This window comes from Hippopotamus amphibius, chromosome 8, assembly GCF_030028045.1.
Source record: "Hippopotamus amphibius kiboko isolate mHipAmp2 chromosome 8, mHipAmp2.hap2, whole genome shotgun sequence".
In the NCBI taxonomy this organism is placed as follows: domain Eukaryota; kingdom Metazoa; phylum Chordata; class Mammalia; order Artiodactyla; family Hippopotamidae; genus Hippopotamus; species Hippopotamus amphibius.
In genome coordinates this window covers 133,930,023-133,950,203 of record NC_080193.1, presented here as the reverse complement: position 1 = coordinate 133,950,203, position 20,181 = coordinate 133,930,023, and the positions used below count along the sequence as shown (strand labels likewise).

Sequence of the window (20,181 nt, the reverse complement as noted above, 5' to 3'; positions counted from 1 at the left end):
TGCAAAGCTTAAAATATTTACTGTCTGACCCTGTATAAAAAAAACTTACCAACCCCTACCATAGCACATAGTCATATCCTTCTGCGTTCTTAATAAATTCCAGCATCGATCAATATGGGGTTAATTTAGAAGATCCAGCTAGAGACCCAAGATGGGCTCTGATGATAGAGCCTCGGTGGGTCAGATACTTTCTAAATAAATCAAACAAGTAGCTTCTTGAATTATTCACAGTGTCCTAAAAACAGGAAAGTGACTGAGAAGGAAGCTGAAAAATGTGTACATCAAAAATGAAGTAATTCACATGCCATCCTAATATTTAGATGCATTAGAACATTTATATCCCAGTTAAAGTCTCTTAAAGCTCAAAATATGTAATGAGGTGGATAGAACTACAGTCTGTCATACAGAGTGAAGTAAGTCAGAAAGAGAAAGACAAATATTGTATGCTAACTCACATATACGGAATCTAAAAATGGTACTGATGAACTCAGTGACAAGAACAAGGACACAGATACAGAGAATGGACTGGAGAACTCGAGGTATGGGAGGGGGCGGGGGGTGAAGGGGAAGCTGAGACGAAGCGAGAGAGTAGCACAGACATATATATATACTACCAATTGTAAAATAGATAGTCAGTGGGAAGTTGTATAGCAAAGGGAGTCCAACTTGAGGATGGAAGATGCCTTAGAGGACTGGGGCGGGGAGGGTGGGGGGACTCGAGGAGGGGGGAGTCAAGGAAGGGAGGGAATACGGGGATCTGTGTATAAAAACAGATGATTGAACTTGGTGTACCCCCCCCCCAAAAAAAAAAAAGCTCAAAATACTATTCATTCAAGTACTTCATCATCATCAGGTTTTGCTGGCTCATCTAAAGAGTGGTAACATAAGCAAAAAACAAACAAACAAAAAAACAAGCTGCACCTCCTTCATCTCCAAATCAATGTTTCTTAAGACAAAACGAACACATCTTCTCAATAAGCCAAGAGTTCTTAGTGAGAACAGGATTTCAAAATGACAGGTATCCACAGCAGCACATTGTCTTAATTTCCCACAATTCATAGACCTGCATTGTGCTACATGGGCTGTATGCATCATGTTACATCACACAAACACCTAGAACCCACGACCATGCGCTGGATGGCCAGCAGGGTGCCTTGCCGGCGCTGGACGCTTGTTAATATCAAGGGGCAACCACAGCAGTCAGGATGGTACACTGCACGGGCACGGGCTGTGCAGACAGATCCTTGTATCCCACAGCTCAAGAATTATGAGCAATCTTAATAACGATGTTCTCCATTTTATCCTCAAATGCATGGTTCCCCACTCTTGCTTGTTTGGGATAACACCGGATAAACAGCAGTCCAGAAGGATGCCTGATCCAACAATTATTGCTAAGATTCTGCTCTCTTTCTGGATGCACATCCATAAACATTCTTCTTTAATCCATCTGTGAGGGCCTTGGCTGGACTTTCGTCCTATACCACAGCTGTGGAAAGGTCATGATCTTTTGGAACATGTCTGTTTCCAGTGAAGCATGGCTCAGCCCCCTGTGTGATTCTAAGACCAACATCTCAGCTTTCCTTATAATTCTCATTCGGTCCTGTCCCTCTGTCAACCAAACCTTTCCAGTTACAATGCCTTGTCTGTATATGCATTTGGTGACATCATAGAATCGTCCCCTCACAAGATCTGCCCCTGAAGAAAAGATTGAAGAAGGCGAGGTCTCCTCAGAACTTTACCTCAGCCCAGGGTGGATGTATAAACAAGGCTCCTGGCCAGCTGCCTGACCAGCCAAGGAAGAAGCGAGGAGGGGAGAGACCCTGAGAAAACCGTAAGAAGCATCACCTGACTCTTCCCTAAAAGCCTAGCCTGATCTCTTCTGCTGTGTTGATGAGGAAAAGACCCAGCCAAGAAAAGGGTAGTCACTGACATGAGCTAAAAGCAGGGTTTTCCTAAGAGCTGTTGACATCTGCTCACTTAGCTGATAAACAAGGCAAGTCTTAGTTTTTTTGTTTTTGTTTTTTTACTTGAAAGCACTTATTTCTGTCACTTATACGATTCCTAAGCTTCCAAATTTATCCTAACCCTCAGAACTTACTCTTATCCTCAAAACGGATTTCTTAGCTATTCTTCCACTCTTCCCCTTAAGAACATCTAAGTCCATCTGGACGATGGACAGTGGGATGTCTCACTCCAGGCTTCCATGCAGGGAAAAAGAGAAAGATTTTGTATATATATATAATTTCTTTAAATTCCTTTAATTTTCTTTAAGTTTAAATTTCTCAGTTGCCTCAAGCCCAGCCTCCTGACACTTTAGTCCATCTGGGTTTCTGCTGGGCTCTGAGTACAGTGGTGTATTTTGGCAGTCAGCTACTCTGTATGGAACAACCACTTGGATTTAATAGTATATAAATCAATCTATCTCACCTATTCCTCCTGATGTACCGATTCTGATAATGGTAACGTCACAGCACCGGGCATGGTACAGTAATTTAATGAGTTCGTGAAGCATAATAGAGATGGAGGGGATGCCCATGCCATGCTGTGGAGAGAAAAGGGAAAGTCATTATACATCTCGCAGACTGATACACGCACAGGACATATTTTCTTCCTTCATTACAAGTTAACAGCCCGCAGATAAATTTACATAATCATGATGACTTTGCCAAAACTGAGGGAAACGTAAGTCAGCTGTAACTGACGCCCACATGACATGCTGATAGATGGGTCCATCTGTGATGATCAAAGAGAGGCATCTTCCTGCCAGTTAAACTGAGTTCAGCCCTCATTGTCAAGAGCAGAAGGTGGGGGTGGCGTGGTACACTGGTGTGGCAGGGCAGTGCCGTTTCTCAGCTCCCCACTGTGTTCTTCACAGTGAGTCTTTGAAAAAGAGCTTTTTACAAGATTGACTTGATTTCGAGGAAATATAGGTTTGGCTGCCATGTATTTAGTCCCTTTCCACCATACTAAATGAAAGAGTAAATCCATTTCATTGCTCTCACGTGTCCTTGTTCATTTGCTGGTAATTCTGTGTGAGCTCTGAAAGGTACAGAGGTAGAGATGTGGGTTACATCTACTCCTAGCAATTTGGAACATATGCTGAATGTGTAGGTGAGGTTGAGTTGCCATTAGATCATGACTGCAACCCCGGTCCTCCTCAGCATTCAGAAGAATCGATGTCATAGAATAAGGGTCAACACAGGTTAGAGAATTTGGCCACTCCTGGTGGTTACAATATGTTCTAACAACACTCTAGAAAGATCCTCCATGCTGGAATTTGTAGTAGCTGGAGCTAAGTTTAGAATTGGTGTCTATGTCATCCCTAACATAACTCCAGAGAGTCAAATGTGGTTTTCAATATTCTACTCTTGGGCACAAAGACTTTGTGTGCAGTAAAGCACCAGGGGCATCTTGGCAGTTAGGTGATGGCTGCCACTAGTTCTCCATTAACAATCTGGAAAACCATTGCAGCCATAACCACAGTACTTACACCTGAGTTCCCTTCCTCTCACCATCAAGCATACTGAACTATGGAAACGTTGAACCTCTGGGTTCCCCATTTTTGGTTGCATGGAACATGTCCTGACTTCCAAACGCATTGGAAGTCTCCTAGAGGCGTGAATCAAACCTGTATTAATTGTATGTCCAAGATTAACAAGTCTGGGCTCTGCCACTAATGAGTAAACTCTCTAAATCTCATTCTCTCAATTGTAAATTAAGAGAATGAACCATTATTTGATCTATTAGGTTCCTCCTAAATCAGATTATTTGATAGGTTTATGATTATCACTTAATATGTGGCACGATGATAAAATGACAAATGGGCTTGTGTGTTTCTGCTAAACTTTCTCTCTCTCTCTCATACACACACACACATACACACACACACACACCTACACACACACACACACACACACACACACACACACCCCTTAGCAGCTGCTGGAGAGGAAGAATTTTCAAAGAAGGGGTCTCAATTGGAAACCCTCTTTATGCCTAGTGAGGCTCATTTCTAACTTGCTGACTCCTCTGGGCACGACACGTATTTCAGTTCTTTTTTCCCTAATGGGCCAGCAGGATTGGTCTACTGCTGTTTTTATATCTTGCTGTGAAGTTTTACTACTTGTTTATGATAGTTTCATGTTTTTATAAATTTTACTTTTTGTCCTTACCCATTTATTGTGCATAAAAAGGACAAAGAGTTGTAGTCTAAAAGTCAAGCAAAAGTTAGCAAGACAAAATGTGCCAAGATCAGGGGTTACTCACTTTCTTTCTAATGCAGATATTCTATAATTGTTGAATGAACAAATAAATCAATGAATGCATTCTCCCATTTGAGCCCAAAGCAGCTTTCATGCATTTTGGCCCAGAGGAGAGATCAACTTGGCGGTCCCATTGGTGTTGCCTAGTTTTCCCTCCTTCAGTCCAGGCTTCCAGCCATGATCATCCATCCTTCTGTCTCTAGGTACTATAGAGTGATTGATGGGTAGTAGTTATTCCCTGGTGCATGAGTCACATATAATCCAGCCCCTTAGAATTATCATACCTCTGCAGTGGATTCTCCCCCCATGTCACCTGGCATGCTTGGCTGTGCCCCTTATGAGGGCTGCAGTGTCCAGATATGTACAGACTCAGAGCTATTGTTTCAGAATACAGCCCTGTGGCAGAGAAAACCACTTGGAAGGCAAGCTGAGTACACGCGCATATACACTCTGCTAAGTGTATGCTATCCTGCGTCCAAGAGGCAAAGGGTCTCTGTGTTCCCTAAAATTACAAGTCATTCCACTTTCATATTGTCTCAGGACACTGTGTGTCCAGAGCTGTTAACATATTCTAAATACAGGAGAGCAATTCACAAGAACTCTGTGGAAATGCATTAGCACCTTTTCAGTGAGCCTATTACAGTGTTGAATGGCATCACTTTGGTAATCCTGAAAATTGGCCCCTATATACTAAAAGCCCAACACTCCCAAAGCTGGATGAGAGGTAGAGAAGAAAAAATTACTGGTGGCTTATTAACCAGTTACAAACTAAAAAAAGGAAGTGTGCTTTGAGGGTTTTTTCCCCTAACTTGCGTAACTACAATGGTAACTAATAAAGTAAACCAAAGTGGCACTGAATGCTATTTTCTGCCCCTAGGACTTTTTCCAACTATGAGTGTCACATTGGACACAATTTAATTGTGTGAAAATTCAAAGAGGGAGGGGAAAAGAACTCCTGTATTTGGAAGTCCCCACTCTCTTTTGCTAGCTTGTGATGACTGTCTGACGTGCGGCCATTGAGTACTTACACTGATGGAGAGCACGGGACCAATTTTGTACATGCAGTATCTGTCAGTCCCAGCACAGATGTCCTTGACATCCTCTTCACTGTCCTCCAATCTGAGCTCCTTGTGCATAAACAGTGCAAATGCTTTCATTCTGTTGGGGCTCCCACCAACGCAGACAAACTGAAAGAAAAAATACATAATTACCTGCCTTAGTAACGGAGATAAAAAGCAAGGGTCAGCTTTCAACTTTAATGTTTTTACTTTATTTTTCAGTTATATACTTACGGGATATGTAGATGTTATGGGTTATGTTTATGAGTTAACTAATTGGCATCATTAACCTGTAAATAAGGCAACCAAAAACAAAGTTTGATGTACTTAATTAGTGAAGAAAAAGATCATCTCAAAGTCAAAGTAAGTGTTGATTTTGTTCAAGTGGGTGTTTCCTGGTGTGTTTGTCACAGTGAGCATCAATCAACATCTTAAGTTGACACAGGCAGCATGTTGTTGGGCATTGGCGGGCTATTAGTGTTCATGTGTAAATTCTGAGGACATGGAAGTAAGTAACATGCAAACTATTACAAGTTTAAATATGTTTTCTGATTCCACATGCCCAATCATACGTTTTCATTATAAAATATACTCTGTTAACTTAAAGTTTTAAAGAAAGCACATCAAGGCTTTCCAATTTATCATTCAGAAGAAATTTTCATGGAACAAGCCTTTTCACTGTAGACTAGCAATCTCACTACGATATTTCATCAATTCTAATGATTTGGTTTTATTTTTGTCTTATTCCCATTTTAACATCTCTGAAATTACAATATGTATTGCAGTCAAGGGTGTCAAATCTAATAAAATCTGGTAATAAAACTGGCTGGTAGTTGCTTGTGCAATAGCCTCTCAGGGGTACATCAGCTCCAGGGATGGGAGAGGTGGATGCCAGAGAGAGGATGGGCATAGCCTAAGAGCAGCATGGATGAGCAGCCAGCCTGGTGGGGACCAGGGCTCAGCAGTGGGGAGGATGAGCAGCAGCAGATGTCAGATAGCCAAGGAAGCACAGCCCACAGAAAGGCGCCAGGTTCAAAGTCACTCTGGAATCTGAGCTAAGCAGTAAGGTGCACAGAGGCTGAAGAAGCTCTGAATCAGGGAGATGAGACAACATAGTGGTTAAAGGACTGCTTTGAGGTTAGATAAACCTGGCTTTGCTCCCCAAACCTGTCTCTGATTAAGTAGCTTGTTCAGTGTGATACATGTAATCTCTATGTGCCTCAGACGATCATCTCCAAAATAGAAAAAAAAAAAACGCAATCCCCTTCAGAGGGTTTTGTGAGGATAAGATGGGATTGAATATGATGGAGGACAAAGCCAAGCACAAAGCCAGGCACTTTCTGAGTGGTCAACAAATGATAACTTCCATTTTTCATATCATAGAGCAACTTCCCGGCCCTGCTTTTGAGCTGGCTTATTTGTTTCTGTATTTGCAGTATTGAGTGCAAATGAAGCTGGTTCAGATTCAGTAAGGAAAAGGCAGCTGGTGGTGCCTGACCCTTGTGGGCAGAGCTAGGCTGAGCTTCAGAAGCATGCTGGTGAGGCCCCTCACAGGGACAAAGAATATCTGCCTAAGGAAATACCTAATTGAGGTTGTAGAATTAGGCACACGATTCACAAGCGATTTACTTATGAATACTGGGTGGTCTCATTACACGATGCATTCTGTTTCCATTTAGCAATAACTCCTGTACCACCCTCATTCTCCATTGTGGGGTATAATTATCCTTTTATCCAGGCCCTCTGCTTCTCTTCTACCCTCATTATTATCTTTTCTGTGCCTTCTTATGAGTTTCTCTACTGGGGCCTAAAGTTGGTAATGAACTCCAATGAAAGTTAGCCATCAAGGCTGAGTAGCAAAAAGGATAAGACTAAGGTTGTCATGGTCTAAGGTGAGTTTTAAAATTATTACTGACTATTCGTGAAAATTTTCCCCTCTGTTAGTATGGATAGTTAAGACTTGGCTCAAGTTCTAAGTACAAGGAGGTCGTTTTTGTTGTTGTTTCTTTTTTAAAAAATACGGTAGTTTGAAAATAACCTCATTGTGTGGTGCCAGTAAATGTAAATTACAACTATTCAGATTGACCATAAAACCAAAGCAGATGTTGGAATAGCTTGTGGTTCAAATTCTTCTTTGAACTGTAGATATTGCTGGAATCAACAGGAATTTCTGAATGTTTCTGGAGACATAAAGTTGATAAGTATAGACAAAAGCATTCTTATTCTTGAAGCCTTACTTCTAAATCAGACTTACTAAATATCACCTCTAGACACAATTTGCAGTCTGGTTGCTTTGATGAGAAGTGAAATATGGCTGAAGACCACCAACCAACATTGACCCTAAGTGACACTTTCTGTGATTTATGTCCACCCCCAAAACGATCATTTGTCCTGGTTTTATCCAAGAAGATAGAAATGTATTGGGAAGGAGTCCGTAGCATTGCAAAACCATGTTAAGGACTTTGCCTAATGACTCCCAGAATGAACTCACTTTCAAATACGCCTAGTATCTTCAAAGACTTAGCTTTGCCATGTTGTCTTCATCTGGTCCAACTGCAGTATATGTATTTTCTATGTTAATAAAGGAGTATAAAGACTTAAAATACACATTACAGAGTGTTATAAGATAATGCTTTTCCATGTTACTTGAAATTTCCAGGGAGAGATTGGATGGTACCAGTTAGTACTCAATCTCAATTTTATAAAAGGCATATTTGGAGGTTGTGTTTGAATAGATAACTTCTACACTTCTCCACTATATTTTTCAATTGATCGATTGATTCAAGTCAAATGACAAAAGACATTAGCTGTTCACCAAAGCTGTTACGCCTTCTTTCCAGGCACACTACTAAACCCAACTTCCCAGCCTCCTCTTCAGTTAGATGAGGCCATATGCCTGAACTCCAGCTACTAGAATGTGAACAGAAGTGATGTGTCCCTTCCAATCCTCACCCATAGAAATCTCCCATAGGTGATCCTATAGATTGTCTTCTGTCTGTCTGCTGAATGGGTGTTGACACCCAGGGAAACTTTGCAAGGCACTCCTCGAGGGTGACAGAGCAACAAGATGAAAGGAGCCTGGGTCCCTAATCACCAGCTGGAGGAAAACCACCCATCGACCAGGAATACTCACTTGGTACTCAATGTGAGTGAGAAAAAAATCTTATGTTGTGTTAAGCCACTGATATTTTGAAGTAGCAGCTAACAAAATCTTTTAAATACAGTAAGTAAGAAAATGAAGAAAATAGGAATGATTTTCCGAATCTTTAGGATTTAAAATTTTACACACCCAGAGTTCTCCTTTCCTTTGAAGATAGTGCTATTAATAATGCTTATCATCTCCATGAAGACAAGGCTGAGTCTGCATGTACTGATGGATTATGTCCTCTCTTCTTAGCTAGGATCACTGCCCTGGGATTTAAGGGGGTTGAGAAATTGAACATAGCACGTTCTCGTTCAAAGATAAGAATGTATGAATAACTGGAAGGAGGCAAATTTCTGAGAAAAGCATCTATAAGTATAAGTCAGACTTTACCAGCTGCCTCTAAAGATTAGGTGAAACAGCCAGTTCTGATCATTTGGAACTATGTTACTTGCTTCTCAATCTACACACACACACACACTTTTGCCTCCTTATCCATCAAAATGGCCCAATCAGTAGAGTTGTTCTCTTGTAGAACAAAATGGGTTCTAAACCAGAACATGTCTTTTTATCCAAAAGAGAATCTACTGAATGGTCCACAACCAGGTGGACTGTGAGCTTATAAGGTTGGATAGTGGTTATGATGAAGTATGAGAATAAGTGCTGATAAAAACCTAGTCAGGTAGAGGACAGACAGATAGCTAGATATGTAAATAATAGGTCACTTTCTGTCTCAAAAATAGAAGTCTTTTTAATTATTAATTAGATGTGCACCTTAGTTTATTAATTATGATGGATCATTTAATTAATCAGTTATCCTTACAAAAGGGTCTTGGAAAAATCATTGTGAGGCATGAACTTCAAGCCTAACATTCAATTCAGACAAAGTCCAATTAATGAGTATCAAAGGCGGCCTTGATCAGTTACTCTTGGAGCATAAACATGATAAACAGCAGTAGGGAAAGAAGTTACATTGAAAAGATGAAGCAAAAGATTGAGGGAGGCCACAAAAATGCAAGGAGCCTCTGACTGCAGGGGAGTGGGGAAATGGGCAGGTCATATCAGATCAGCCCGCGCCCTCACACCTGTGCCTTAGAAGAAATGGGAGGGGGAGGAAGCAACCGGGCACCTACTGTTAATGAACACCATAGATTTACTTCTTCTCACCCTCCCTCTCCCCACCCTTCCTTCCTTCCTTCTCCTCCTCCTTCATCTAGCTAACCTCCTCCTCCTCTTCCTCCCCTTTCTTCACTGCCGGCTGCCAATTAATGGACTATTCTGTTACAATGACTCAAAGAGCCCAGCGAATGCAGTAGGCAGGAACCCTGGAAATTGGACCTAGGAGAATTTGGTCCAAGTCTTAGCTCTGCCACTATATGGTGTAACTTGTTAACCACCTTTGACCACTTTGAACTCAATTGCCTTCTTTTATGGAGGAAATGAATATCTGCTAAACCTGCCTAAAAGAGGGAATGTGAAGATTTGAGATCGTGACTGTGAGAGCTTTTGTTTTTGCTCTTGTAATTGCTAAAGGAGTGGAGAAAAGTCAGTTGAATTCTCTACTGGTGGGACTGTGATTAGATGTAGGCCTTTTAGAAAACAAAAGTTTTTAAAAGTTCTTTCCCTTTGACCATTTATGTAAATCAGCTTAAGCAAATACTTAAATGTGAAGAAATTGGGGGTACAAAAATATCCATTTGAGTTCTATTTATGATAGAAAATACTTCAATATTAAAGTCAGTAGTAGACTGTATAATGTATGGCACAGGCATTAGGCTTCCATAAACAATGTGTTTCAAAGAGAATGTTATAGCATGGGGAAAACGACATAAAGTTAAGTGAAAACCACAGAATGTAAAGTTATATAATTCCAACTATTTTAAAATCTGTTTATTAAAAAGGATTGAAAGAAAACACGTTGATGGCATCTATGATTAGATGGTGAGGGTTTTATAGGTGTGTTTCTAAAAATCATTGTTCTTTTTATATTTCTCCAATTTTAAATAATGAACATGAGCCGCTTTTATAAGTAACATGCATATACGATAAAATAAATAATAGTCATACAATTTTTCTAGTAGCATTCCACAAACAATTTTCTCATAATATTTTCTTATGAAATAACAAAAATCTTAATAATATGAGATATTGAATAATGATTGGTTTCAAGAAGTGGTATAGATGGTATTGTTAGTTTTGTTGTTATTTCATGATTTGATAAAATGAGATCAGTGAGGTTCATCTCTAAATGAAGATGATAAACAGTGAACTGAATTGTAATGAATTCTAAACACCCAGCAGTATTGTCAATAAAATTGTATTTACCTGTAGGGACCAGAGGAGTCAAATAATCATGTTTGCATTAGATTTAGTTTGCGAATCTTTATGTCTAGCTGAGGTGGAAATGATTGTTCATGACCTACATATTCTAAGACGCTTCAGAGAATAAGCATGGCTTTGGTTCCTGTTGGGACCGCAGACATTTCTCTAGCCAAAGAGGTAAAGTTTATATAAGGAAAATAAGGAGAAACATCACAGACGAAACTCAATTGTTTTCCCTAAAGTAGGAAATACTTTTACCTTTACATCCCCAAACATTGCTGGTAGGTTGTGCGTTTTTGTTCCTAAATCCAAGTGATAGAGAACATCTTCATCCATAGAGTCCAGGTAAGGATTTTTAACGTGAACAAAACTTTTTCTAAAAAAAAATAATACAAAGAAGGTGTAAAGGAATTTGGAGAGATACCACACAAAAGGGAAACATCAGTCTCTACCTATGGTAACCACTAGCCCAAATATTGGACACAAACCTTCATTTAGGATTAATTATGCTGTGTACTCACTATGTGGCAGGCATAACATTAGGCATGAAAATTCTACAGTGTCATGAAAAGTGCAGATAATAAATATATTATCTCATTTAATCGTATAACCATTCTATTTAGTAAGAAATACTAATAATTCAATTCACAAGAAGGCAAGGCATACAGATGTTGAGAAACTTGTGCAAGTTATACAACCAGTTGATTACAGAACAGTCATTTCTACCCAGTTCTGTCCAGCCCTGACAGTCATGTTCTTTCTTTGCACGGGAGGCTGTGTAACATAAGCTACTGGGCTCTGAAATCAGATTGCCTGGATTCCACTGCTCCTTCAACCATATATATACTAGTTGTGCAACCTTGGGTAAATTATTTTATCTTTGTTCTTTAGTTTCCTCATCTGTAAAATTGGTATAGTGAAAATAATAACTGCTTTGCAAGATTGCCTGAGGCCTGAATGAGATCATGTTTGTAACACAGCTGATGTACAGTGAACACAGAACAGCTAGCTCTCATTCTTACACCTCCCAATGGGAGGACCTGACAGGTACTAGCTTTAGAGAGACTGACATGAGAAAGTAGGGTGTGGCAAAGAATGCAGTGTGTTCATTGAACCCTAATTCTTTTTCCTCCTGGGCACATTACTGCACCATATTCCCAGCTTCTCTTGCGGTAAGGTGAGGTCATGTGACTGAGTCCTGGCCAATGAGATGTGGGTGGAGCGATGCATCTACTTCTAGGCCTGGCTCCTAAAAAACCAGTGCTATCTCCCTCAAATATGTTTCTTTCTCTCTCTCAATGGATGTGCAGAGTAGACACCAGTGCTTTACTCCATCAGCCTGTTTTGGATTGAGTAAGGAGCCCCCGACATCGTAAACAACATTACCTGACCAATAAGAGGTTCCTTCTCAACATGCTTAGAAGTGATCTTTTTTCATTAGAAGATTTCAATGAGAAGCCTTAAATGAGAAGCAGGAAGATGGGATTGAAAGCAGAGGGCTGAGTAGAAACCTGCAGAGACTGAATATAGGCATAATAGGCATAAAAGAAAATAAACGGGCACAGAGTTCTGGAGAAACAGGATTGAGAGCTTATATAAAAAAGAAATGCTCAAGAAACACCATGAAGGAAAAGAAGTGAGACTAAAGAGCTTGGAGAGAGGAGGACTGATAAACTGAAAGACCTAATTTTAGTAACCATGTGAAACCATAAGAATACAAAATTATTATAATAAGGAAAGTAAGACTTAAAAACAGAAGGGAAGATAAGAAGGAGGACACTTCAGTGTAGAAACTCTGCCTCCCAGCAGCCTTCTTCCACCAGATGCCCAGAGGAGAATGCGGAGCTATTACTAAGAAGCCAATGGAGAGACAAGCTTACCAAAAAGAAAGGACCACAGCTAGAAGGCCTTAAAGCTATTCTTGATGTCAGCCCATCACCCAATTACCCGGTACAGTCCAGTAGTTACCTGTTCCCTCCTGTTCCTCCTGGGTGTGATATCCCAGCACATCCTGGCCACACCATCCATTCTGGTGATGCCATGGCTGCCAGCCCTCCTGCCTCTTCCCCTACTGCATGAGCATTGCATCCTGCCTTTCGCTCCCATGGCAACCCTTCCATACGCCCTGCTGAGGGAGTATTTCTCACTGCCGTCTCTTCATCTCTGCACATTTCTTTGTCTCTTTGACTTTGCAGGGGGTTTTGTATATGTCTGTGTATGAAAGTATGTGTGTGTGTAATCTGTGAGTCCTGTAGTGTCTCTCAGCTCCGCAGACTAGTGCTTCTCAAAGTTTAACAATCGCTGGATACTTCATGGGCTCCTATTCCAGAAATTCTGGTTCAGCGGGTTGGGGGTGTATGTGTCAGAGTTTGCTTTTCTAACAAGCTCCTCACTGGTGCTGATGTTGCTGGCCCAAGGATCACACTCTGAGTAGCACTACCATTGAGGACTCCATCAACCGTGCTGAATCCACCACCTCCTCTCCACCCCAGTGACCACTGCCCCAGCCCAGGCCTCCGTTACAGCTGTGTGAGCTGGGCCATCATTCTTTCTCCCTCTCTTGGTAAAGTAATGCAAGACATGGAAGGCAAGACAGTGAGCTGACTGCTGCTACAGGAATGACCTTAATTCAATTTAATTCATATTTAAGAAGCACATCACACACAGCTTTGGTTATTTCAGTAATAACTATATACTCCTTTAATTATTAGTGATAACAAATTATCTACCTCACACCACAGTGAGTCCCGTCATCTTTACCAAGAACCATCTGGGACTTCTCTGCTCTACAGTCCTCCAGTTTCCCTCCAAATACCTCAAAACGTCTTAATAAAAACCTTGTGTCTTTCCATCTCCAATGATCCTCAGCCTGGTTGTGCATTAAAATCACTGGGGGTGGAGGGACTTCCCTGGTGGTGCAGTGGTTAAGAGTCTGCCTGCCAATGCAGGGGACATGGGTTTGATCCCTGGTCTGGGGAGCTCCCACATCCCTCGGAGCAACTAAGACCATGTACCACAACTACTGAGCCCACTGTCCTCAACTGCTGAAGCCCACCCACCCTAGAGCCTGTGCTCCACAACAAGAGAAGCCACTGGAATGAGAAACGCTTGCACTACAACGAAGAGTAGTTCCCGCTAGCCGCAACTAGAGAGAAAGCCCCTGTGCAGCAACAAAGACCCAATGCAGCCAAAAAATAAATAATGTTTTTTAATTATGAAAAAAAATTAAATAAATAAAATCACCAGGGGCTTTGTAGAAAACAATGGTGCGGCTGCATATGAACTTGAAATAATTAAATGGTATGAGACGTTATCTTTTGTGTGTGGTTTCTTTTACTTAACATTATACATATATATATATAAAATTTATTCATTCATTCATTCATTCATTCCATAATGTATAGCAGTAGTTTGAATTTTTCAATGCTGTATAGTATTGCCTTGATGTGTGTACTAATATTTGTTTATTCATATTGATGTGCATTGCATTGCTTGCACTTGAGGGCTGTAGTGAATGATGTCTTTATATTTGTTCTGTTTCTGGAGAAGCATGACTAACAGGAATATTTTTATCATTTTACCAATAAGTACATTTAAACACTCTTTATCTGATCTTAAAATTTACAACACAGAACTTAATAAAAAGGAATGTGAGACATCAGACAGTCAAAAAAAAAAAAAAAAGAAAGAAAGAAAGAAAAAAAAAGAAAAGAATGATGCTCAGGCCCCAGTTAGGACTCTGAAATTATTTTTAAAATCTTCCTGGATGATCTGACGTGCAGCCAAAGTTAAGAGCCCCTGCTTTAGGCCTTTGTTTCTTTCTTTTTTTAAAAAATAAATTCATTTATTTATTTTTTTATTTATTGGCTATGTTGGGTCTTCGTTGCTGCACACGGGCTTTGTCTAGTTGCAGTGAGCAGGGGCTACTCTTCATTGTGGTGTGCGGGCTCCTCATTGCCGTGGCTTCTCTTGTTGCAGAGCACGGGCTCTAGGCACATGGGCTTTGGTAGTTGTGGCCCATGGGCTCAATAGTTGTGGCACATAGGGCTTAGTTGCTCTGCGGCACGTGGGATCTTCCTGGAGCAGGGATCGAACCCGTGTCCCCTGCATTGGCAGGAGATTCTTAACCACTGCACCATCAGAGAAGTCCCTAGGCCTTTGTTTCCGCCCTCCATTTTTCACCTATTGGAATCCTACTCATTCTTCAATATCAAATTCAAATATTACCTCCTCTGTGAAGTCTTCTACAAGCATCTTTCCTCTCTGGTCAGTATGGATTCCCCCACTATGCTCCTAAAGCATGTATTCAACATTTCACGTGTTAATTTTATGCCTCCCCAGAAAGATTATGAATTCCCTCATGCAAGCTGTCTCATATACCTTTTTTAATCCCTAAATCTTTAAAAATTCTACTTGTTGAATTAAATTTAACTGTTCAGGAAGTAGAACAGGAATATCATTAATTTCAAAAACATTTAGGATAACAGATTCTTAATTAGTTAGTGGATCATAGTTGGTTTCAAAAATAAAGCATTCCATGATGTTAGTATGCTTTGCTACTTCAGAACAAGCCTCAAAGCCTCAAAGCAAAAGGACATCTCCTTTATTCTCTTCATGAGGGGCAAGAGGACCTTTACCCACTGTCCCTCGCTAGACGAAGTGTGGTCAATGAACCAGCAGTGTCAGCAGCGTCCGCCTGGCAGCTTGTTAGAAATGCAAAATCTCAGGCCCTACCCTAGACCTACTGAATTAAAATCTGCATTTTCACTAACTCTTGTATGATTCCCATGCACAGTAAAGTTTGAGAAACACTGCCATCCGCTTTCTCTTCTAGTTTCTATTATGCTTTCCGTTTTACTCTGCCAAAACTGCTTTCACTATATGGAGATTTTTCCTTTGGATTCCTAACTGAATCTGTGAATCATTACTCTATAAGAGAGTCATTTATTTACTTCAGTGATTCAAACTCTAACTACATATCCGAATCACCCGGATGCTTTAAAAAGTATTGACACCTGGGCCCAACACCTAGAAATTCTGATCCAGTAGGTCAAGGAGATTTGGGACTTTCTATTTTTAAAATCACTTATCTAAGGACTTCCTAGGTGGTGCAGTGGTTAAGAATCCGCCTGCCAATGCAGGGGACACGGGTTCGATCCCTGCTCCAGGAAGATCCCACATGCTGCGGAGCAACTAAGCCTGTGCACCACAACTATTGAGCCCATGTGCCACAATTACTGAAGCCCACACGCCTAAAGCCTGTGCTCCACAACAAGAGAAGCCACGGCAAATGAGGAGCCCATGCACCACAACAAAGAGTAGCCCCCACTCACCGCAACTAAACAGAGCCAGGTGCAGCAATAAGGACCCAACACAGCCAATAAATAAATTAATTAATTAATATTTTTAAAATGGAAAAAAAAATCACTTATCTACTTTACCTCTCTTATCTTGAAGAAGAAATTCTCAAACTGGCATAACCATTAATTATATTATCTTGTGTTAATTATAATACTCCTTTTAATTCATTCTTTAGTTTTCCTTCATGTCTGTCCCAATGTCTAATGATCCCTTGGTCAAAAAACTGGGGCAGGCAGCAGTGCCACTACTGGGCACCACTGGGCATATACCCTAAGAAAACCATAATTCAAAAAGATACATGTACCACAATGTTCATTGCAGCACTATTTACAATAGCCAGGACATGGAAGCAACCTAAATGTCCATCAACAGATGAATGGATAAAGTAGATGTGGCAATATATACAGTGGAATATTACCCAGCCATAAAAAGGAACGAAATTGAGTTATTTGTAGTGAGGTGGATGGACCTAGAGTCTGTCATACAGGGTGAAGTAAGCCAGAAAGAGAAAAACAAATACTGTATGCTAACTCATATATATGGTATCTAAAAAAAACTGTACTGATGAACCTAGTGGCAGGACAAGAATAAAGACACAGACGTAGAGAATGGACTTGAGGACATGGTGGGGAAGGGGAAGTTGGGACGAAGTGAGAGAGTAGCATAGACATATATACACTACCAAATGTAAAATACATAGCTAGTGGGCAGCTGCTGCATAGCACAGGGAGATCAACTCGATGCTTGGTGATGACCTGGAGGCGGGGATAAGGAGGATGGGAAGGAGGCTCAAGAGGGAGGGGATATGGGGATATATGTATAAAAACAGCTGTTTCACTTTGTTATACAGTGGAAACGGCACAGCATTTGTAAAGCAATTATACTCCAATAAAGATCTGAAGAAAAAAAAATTAGGGCGGGGAATGTCTATAGAAGATTTTTATTCCATTGGGCTCATCAAGAAGCACTTCTGAGATGATCACATTTATCAGTGACCAAAGGAAAGACTAATTTGGGATTTGGTGCCACATTCAACACAGTATGAATTGGACCATTGCAATACTTCAGTCTTTCCAAGGTACATAATTTGTGTTAAATAGACTTGCATTTACTGTTTTCTCCTCTACCTTGTTTTGCATTTTTTCCCTTAAAACATGAACCAAAGATGGGGTTGGGAATAAAGTCTTTTAGCAAATCATGACAAGCTACATAGCTTGGTCAGTATTAAATATTGGTAACCAGAGTAAAGTGTTGGCTGAGAAGAAGTCTTTCCATTTTACTATTACCTCATCTTCATAATTTTTCCTTTTCTCTCTCCTTGGCTTGCCTGAAGAAATTAACACAGTGGGAGGCTCCCTCTGTTTGGGATGGGTAAGTGGAGCATTTTCTGAAATGCTGTGATGCTCCATCTGACCTGATAGAGGCTTTAAGCCAGACATTTTACACAACTCTCAGCAAATCAGAGGGAACTCGGAAAAATTCCTCAAGCCTCATGAAGGTTAATGCTCTATTATGTTCTGTGAACCTGGGGCAAGAATTGGAGCTAAATTTGCAGACAGCTTCAGCAGATTTATGTCTATCCCTGAGATGAATAACCTGCACAGTATTTTAGAAGTGAATTCTATGTAAAGTCCATCACAAAACATATGAAATCACTTCGTAATATGCTGGAACACAGTTAAATCTCCTTTAGACACTGGGAGGCCCCTTTAATTATCTCTCTGATATAGCCCACGGTCCTGGAATTAAAGGCTGAACTCCAGGCTGAAATCCAGGCTAACTGTATTTTTGTTCATTCATGCAGGTTGGTTCAACTTTTGCATGTTTTTTTGACTTGTTTTGCCCCACTTTCTTTTTTCTTTAATTGAGATGTAATTGACATATTGCCCCACTTTCTTAGATGAGCTAAACACTCCCAAGAATTAAGGAATGAAAATGCCATTGAGAAGATTGGCATTGTTTTTATTTTGTTTTTTATTCTGAACTGTGTTCCAACTATATGATCTCTAAACTTAAGAAACTTATGTAACCATAGAAATCCATCTTCTGAACATTTAATATAAAATCCAAAGAACCTCCAACTCATCAAAACCAATAAAAAATCAAAATTACTCACCCAACATATGTATTCCTGTCAGATCTCATGGATGTAGTGGAAGCAGATAAAATCGAAGCCATACTTTGTATTATGAGGATTGTCACTCTTAAGGTGATATCAGGAAAGAAAAATATTATGATTTGCTATTAAATTATAGATGAAAGCATGGTAGAATAAGTTAGAATGCCACACTCCCTTAAAATTTGTTTTCTTCTGCAATTGCTAATGGAACTTTCCCCTTAGCGTTCTAAAATCCCTTATCAGTTCAAAAACATTCTCCCTGACATGGCCTTTTATACTACAGCCCAGCTCTCATAGCAACACTTCCCCAAGAAGATAGGCGCTTTGAAGGTGTGGCATCCTATCTCTTTAATAGGATAGGTTGGTTGGCTTGTTAACTGTTGACCAGTGCACCTTTGCCTTACGTCTGGCCTTGGTCCAGCAAGGGTCTGGGGTAGCACGCAGGCTCATTTACTTGATACAACTGTATATGGTGGCAAGTCTCCACTGATTTCCATAACAAATCTACCAGGTTGTCTTAAAATGTGTCCAGTACACGTGATAACTTTCAGTTCCCAAACATTTCTTTTTCTCACCTCATCCTACCTCTCATCAACTTGTTTTCATTCTTTGTAATCACAAGTGAGAAAAGCACACAAAGTCAGGACCTCAGAACACCCCTTCATCTGAACTTTGCCCATTCAAATTCACACAGAAGGTCTGATAATTAAACAAAATCTGTTTCCCAGGGCCTCTTTATTTAGCTAAACCCAAGGCTGCCTGTAAAATCCAATTTAAAAATGTCAGCCCAGGTAGAATAACAAAATACAGCCCAGTATTGATACTTTCAGAAAACAGGATCTCTGTTAAGAAATCCATGAATTCAGTATGTTTGCTTCTGCTTCTCACTTTGCACTTCTGGAGACAGAAAATCTAAAAGACTTTAGAGGAACTTCATCCTGTTTCCCTTCAGCTCAGCCCTGAAGGCCATCAGCTGTAATTCTACACTGACGAGAGCATCAAAAATATTAGTCTCGTGGCTTTCAAGCACATCAGAGCTTAAGATATCCATAAATGCCCAGACAGCAGCAGATACAAGGCATTTTATAATGTGCATGGATTTCTCTGTAAGAATGTGCTTAACAGTGAAGAATCAAACTCCCATATCTTAGGTGGGGTCTCCATCTTAAGAAATACTCCTCTGCCAGATGTGGACCAACCCCTCCAATTTCACGCTGGCCTCCTTTGGTCCATCTTGGTCCGTTAGCAAAGTTTACAGATTGAGAAGGAAAGAGAATAAATAGGGAACCAGTGTAGCAGCCTAAATCTTGCCACTGCCACCACCAAATGGACATTTGTCACTTTGCCCTAGGTATCCAAAAATCCCCAGGGAAGCCGATCTTGGTGAAGGTAATAGCAATTCTGAAGCAAAAGTGTGCTGCTTGTAACTTGGGACAGAAGTTCCTGTTTATAGTGTATAATAATACATATGTCTCTGACCTCATGACCCACCTCAGAGTGGTCTACCTGCTGCTCTTCCCCAACGCCCACTGGCAGTTTTGAGACTCAGCAGGCGGACTTACGACTGCTGGAGCCTCACCACTTGCATTTGGTATTCCATGCTCTATCCCTCAATGTATTGTTAGGGTGTAATGAGGAGGACCACCCAATTCTAGTCTGGCATTTACCTCTGCTCTGACAGGTGAAAATATTAGATCCTTAGGTAAGTGCTACATAATTCATTACTCCAGCACATTAATTAGGCTAATTAACGTGTTGGTCTCCAGTGCAAATTCTGTCAGTCAATGATCTTTTTTTTCGGTTGGATGACAGTTGATATACAATGTTGTGTTAGTTTCTGGTCTACAGTAAAGTGATTCAGTGACACACATATATGTATATATTTACATTCTTTCTCATATTATTTTGCATTCTGAT

At 40.4% G+C, this 20,181-nt stretch overlaps 1 protein-coding gene across 1 annotated transcript in view; it reads right to left on the bottom strand.

The window, feature by feature from the left end:
• UPP2 (uridine phosphorylase 2) overlaps window positions 1–18,489 on the bottom strand; it is a 35,624-nt gene extending 17,135 nt beyond the window's left edge. The window contains exons 1-4 of the mRNA XM_057747084.1: window positions 18,262–18,489; window positions 11,043–11,160; window positions 5,291–5,449; window positions 2,428–2,542 (exon numbers count right to left, since the gene is read on the bottom strand). Of these exons, the coding sequence (XP_057603067.1) occupies window positions 2,428–2,542; window positions 5,291–5,449; window positions 11,043–11,160; window positions 18,262–18,323 (454 nt within the window). The 5' untranslated portion in view covers window positions 18,324–18,489. The remainder of the gene's footprint in view (window positions 1–2,427; window positions 2,543–5,290; window positions 5,450–11,042; window positions 11,161–18,261) is intronic.
• Between the last annotated feature and the right edge of the window lie 1,692 nt (window positions 18,490–20,181).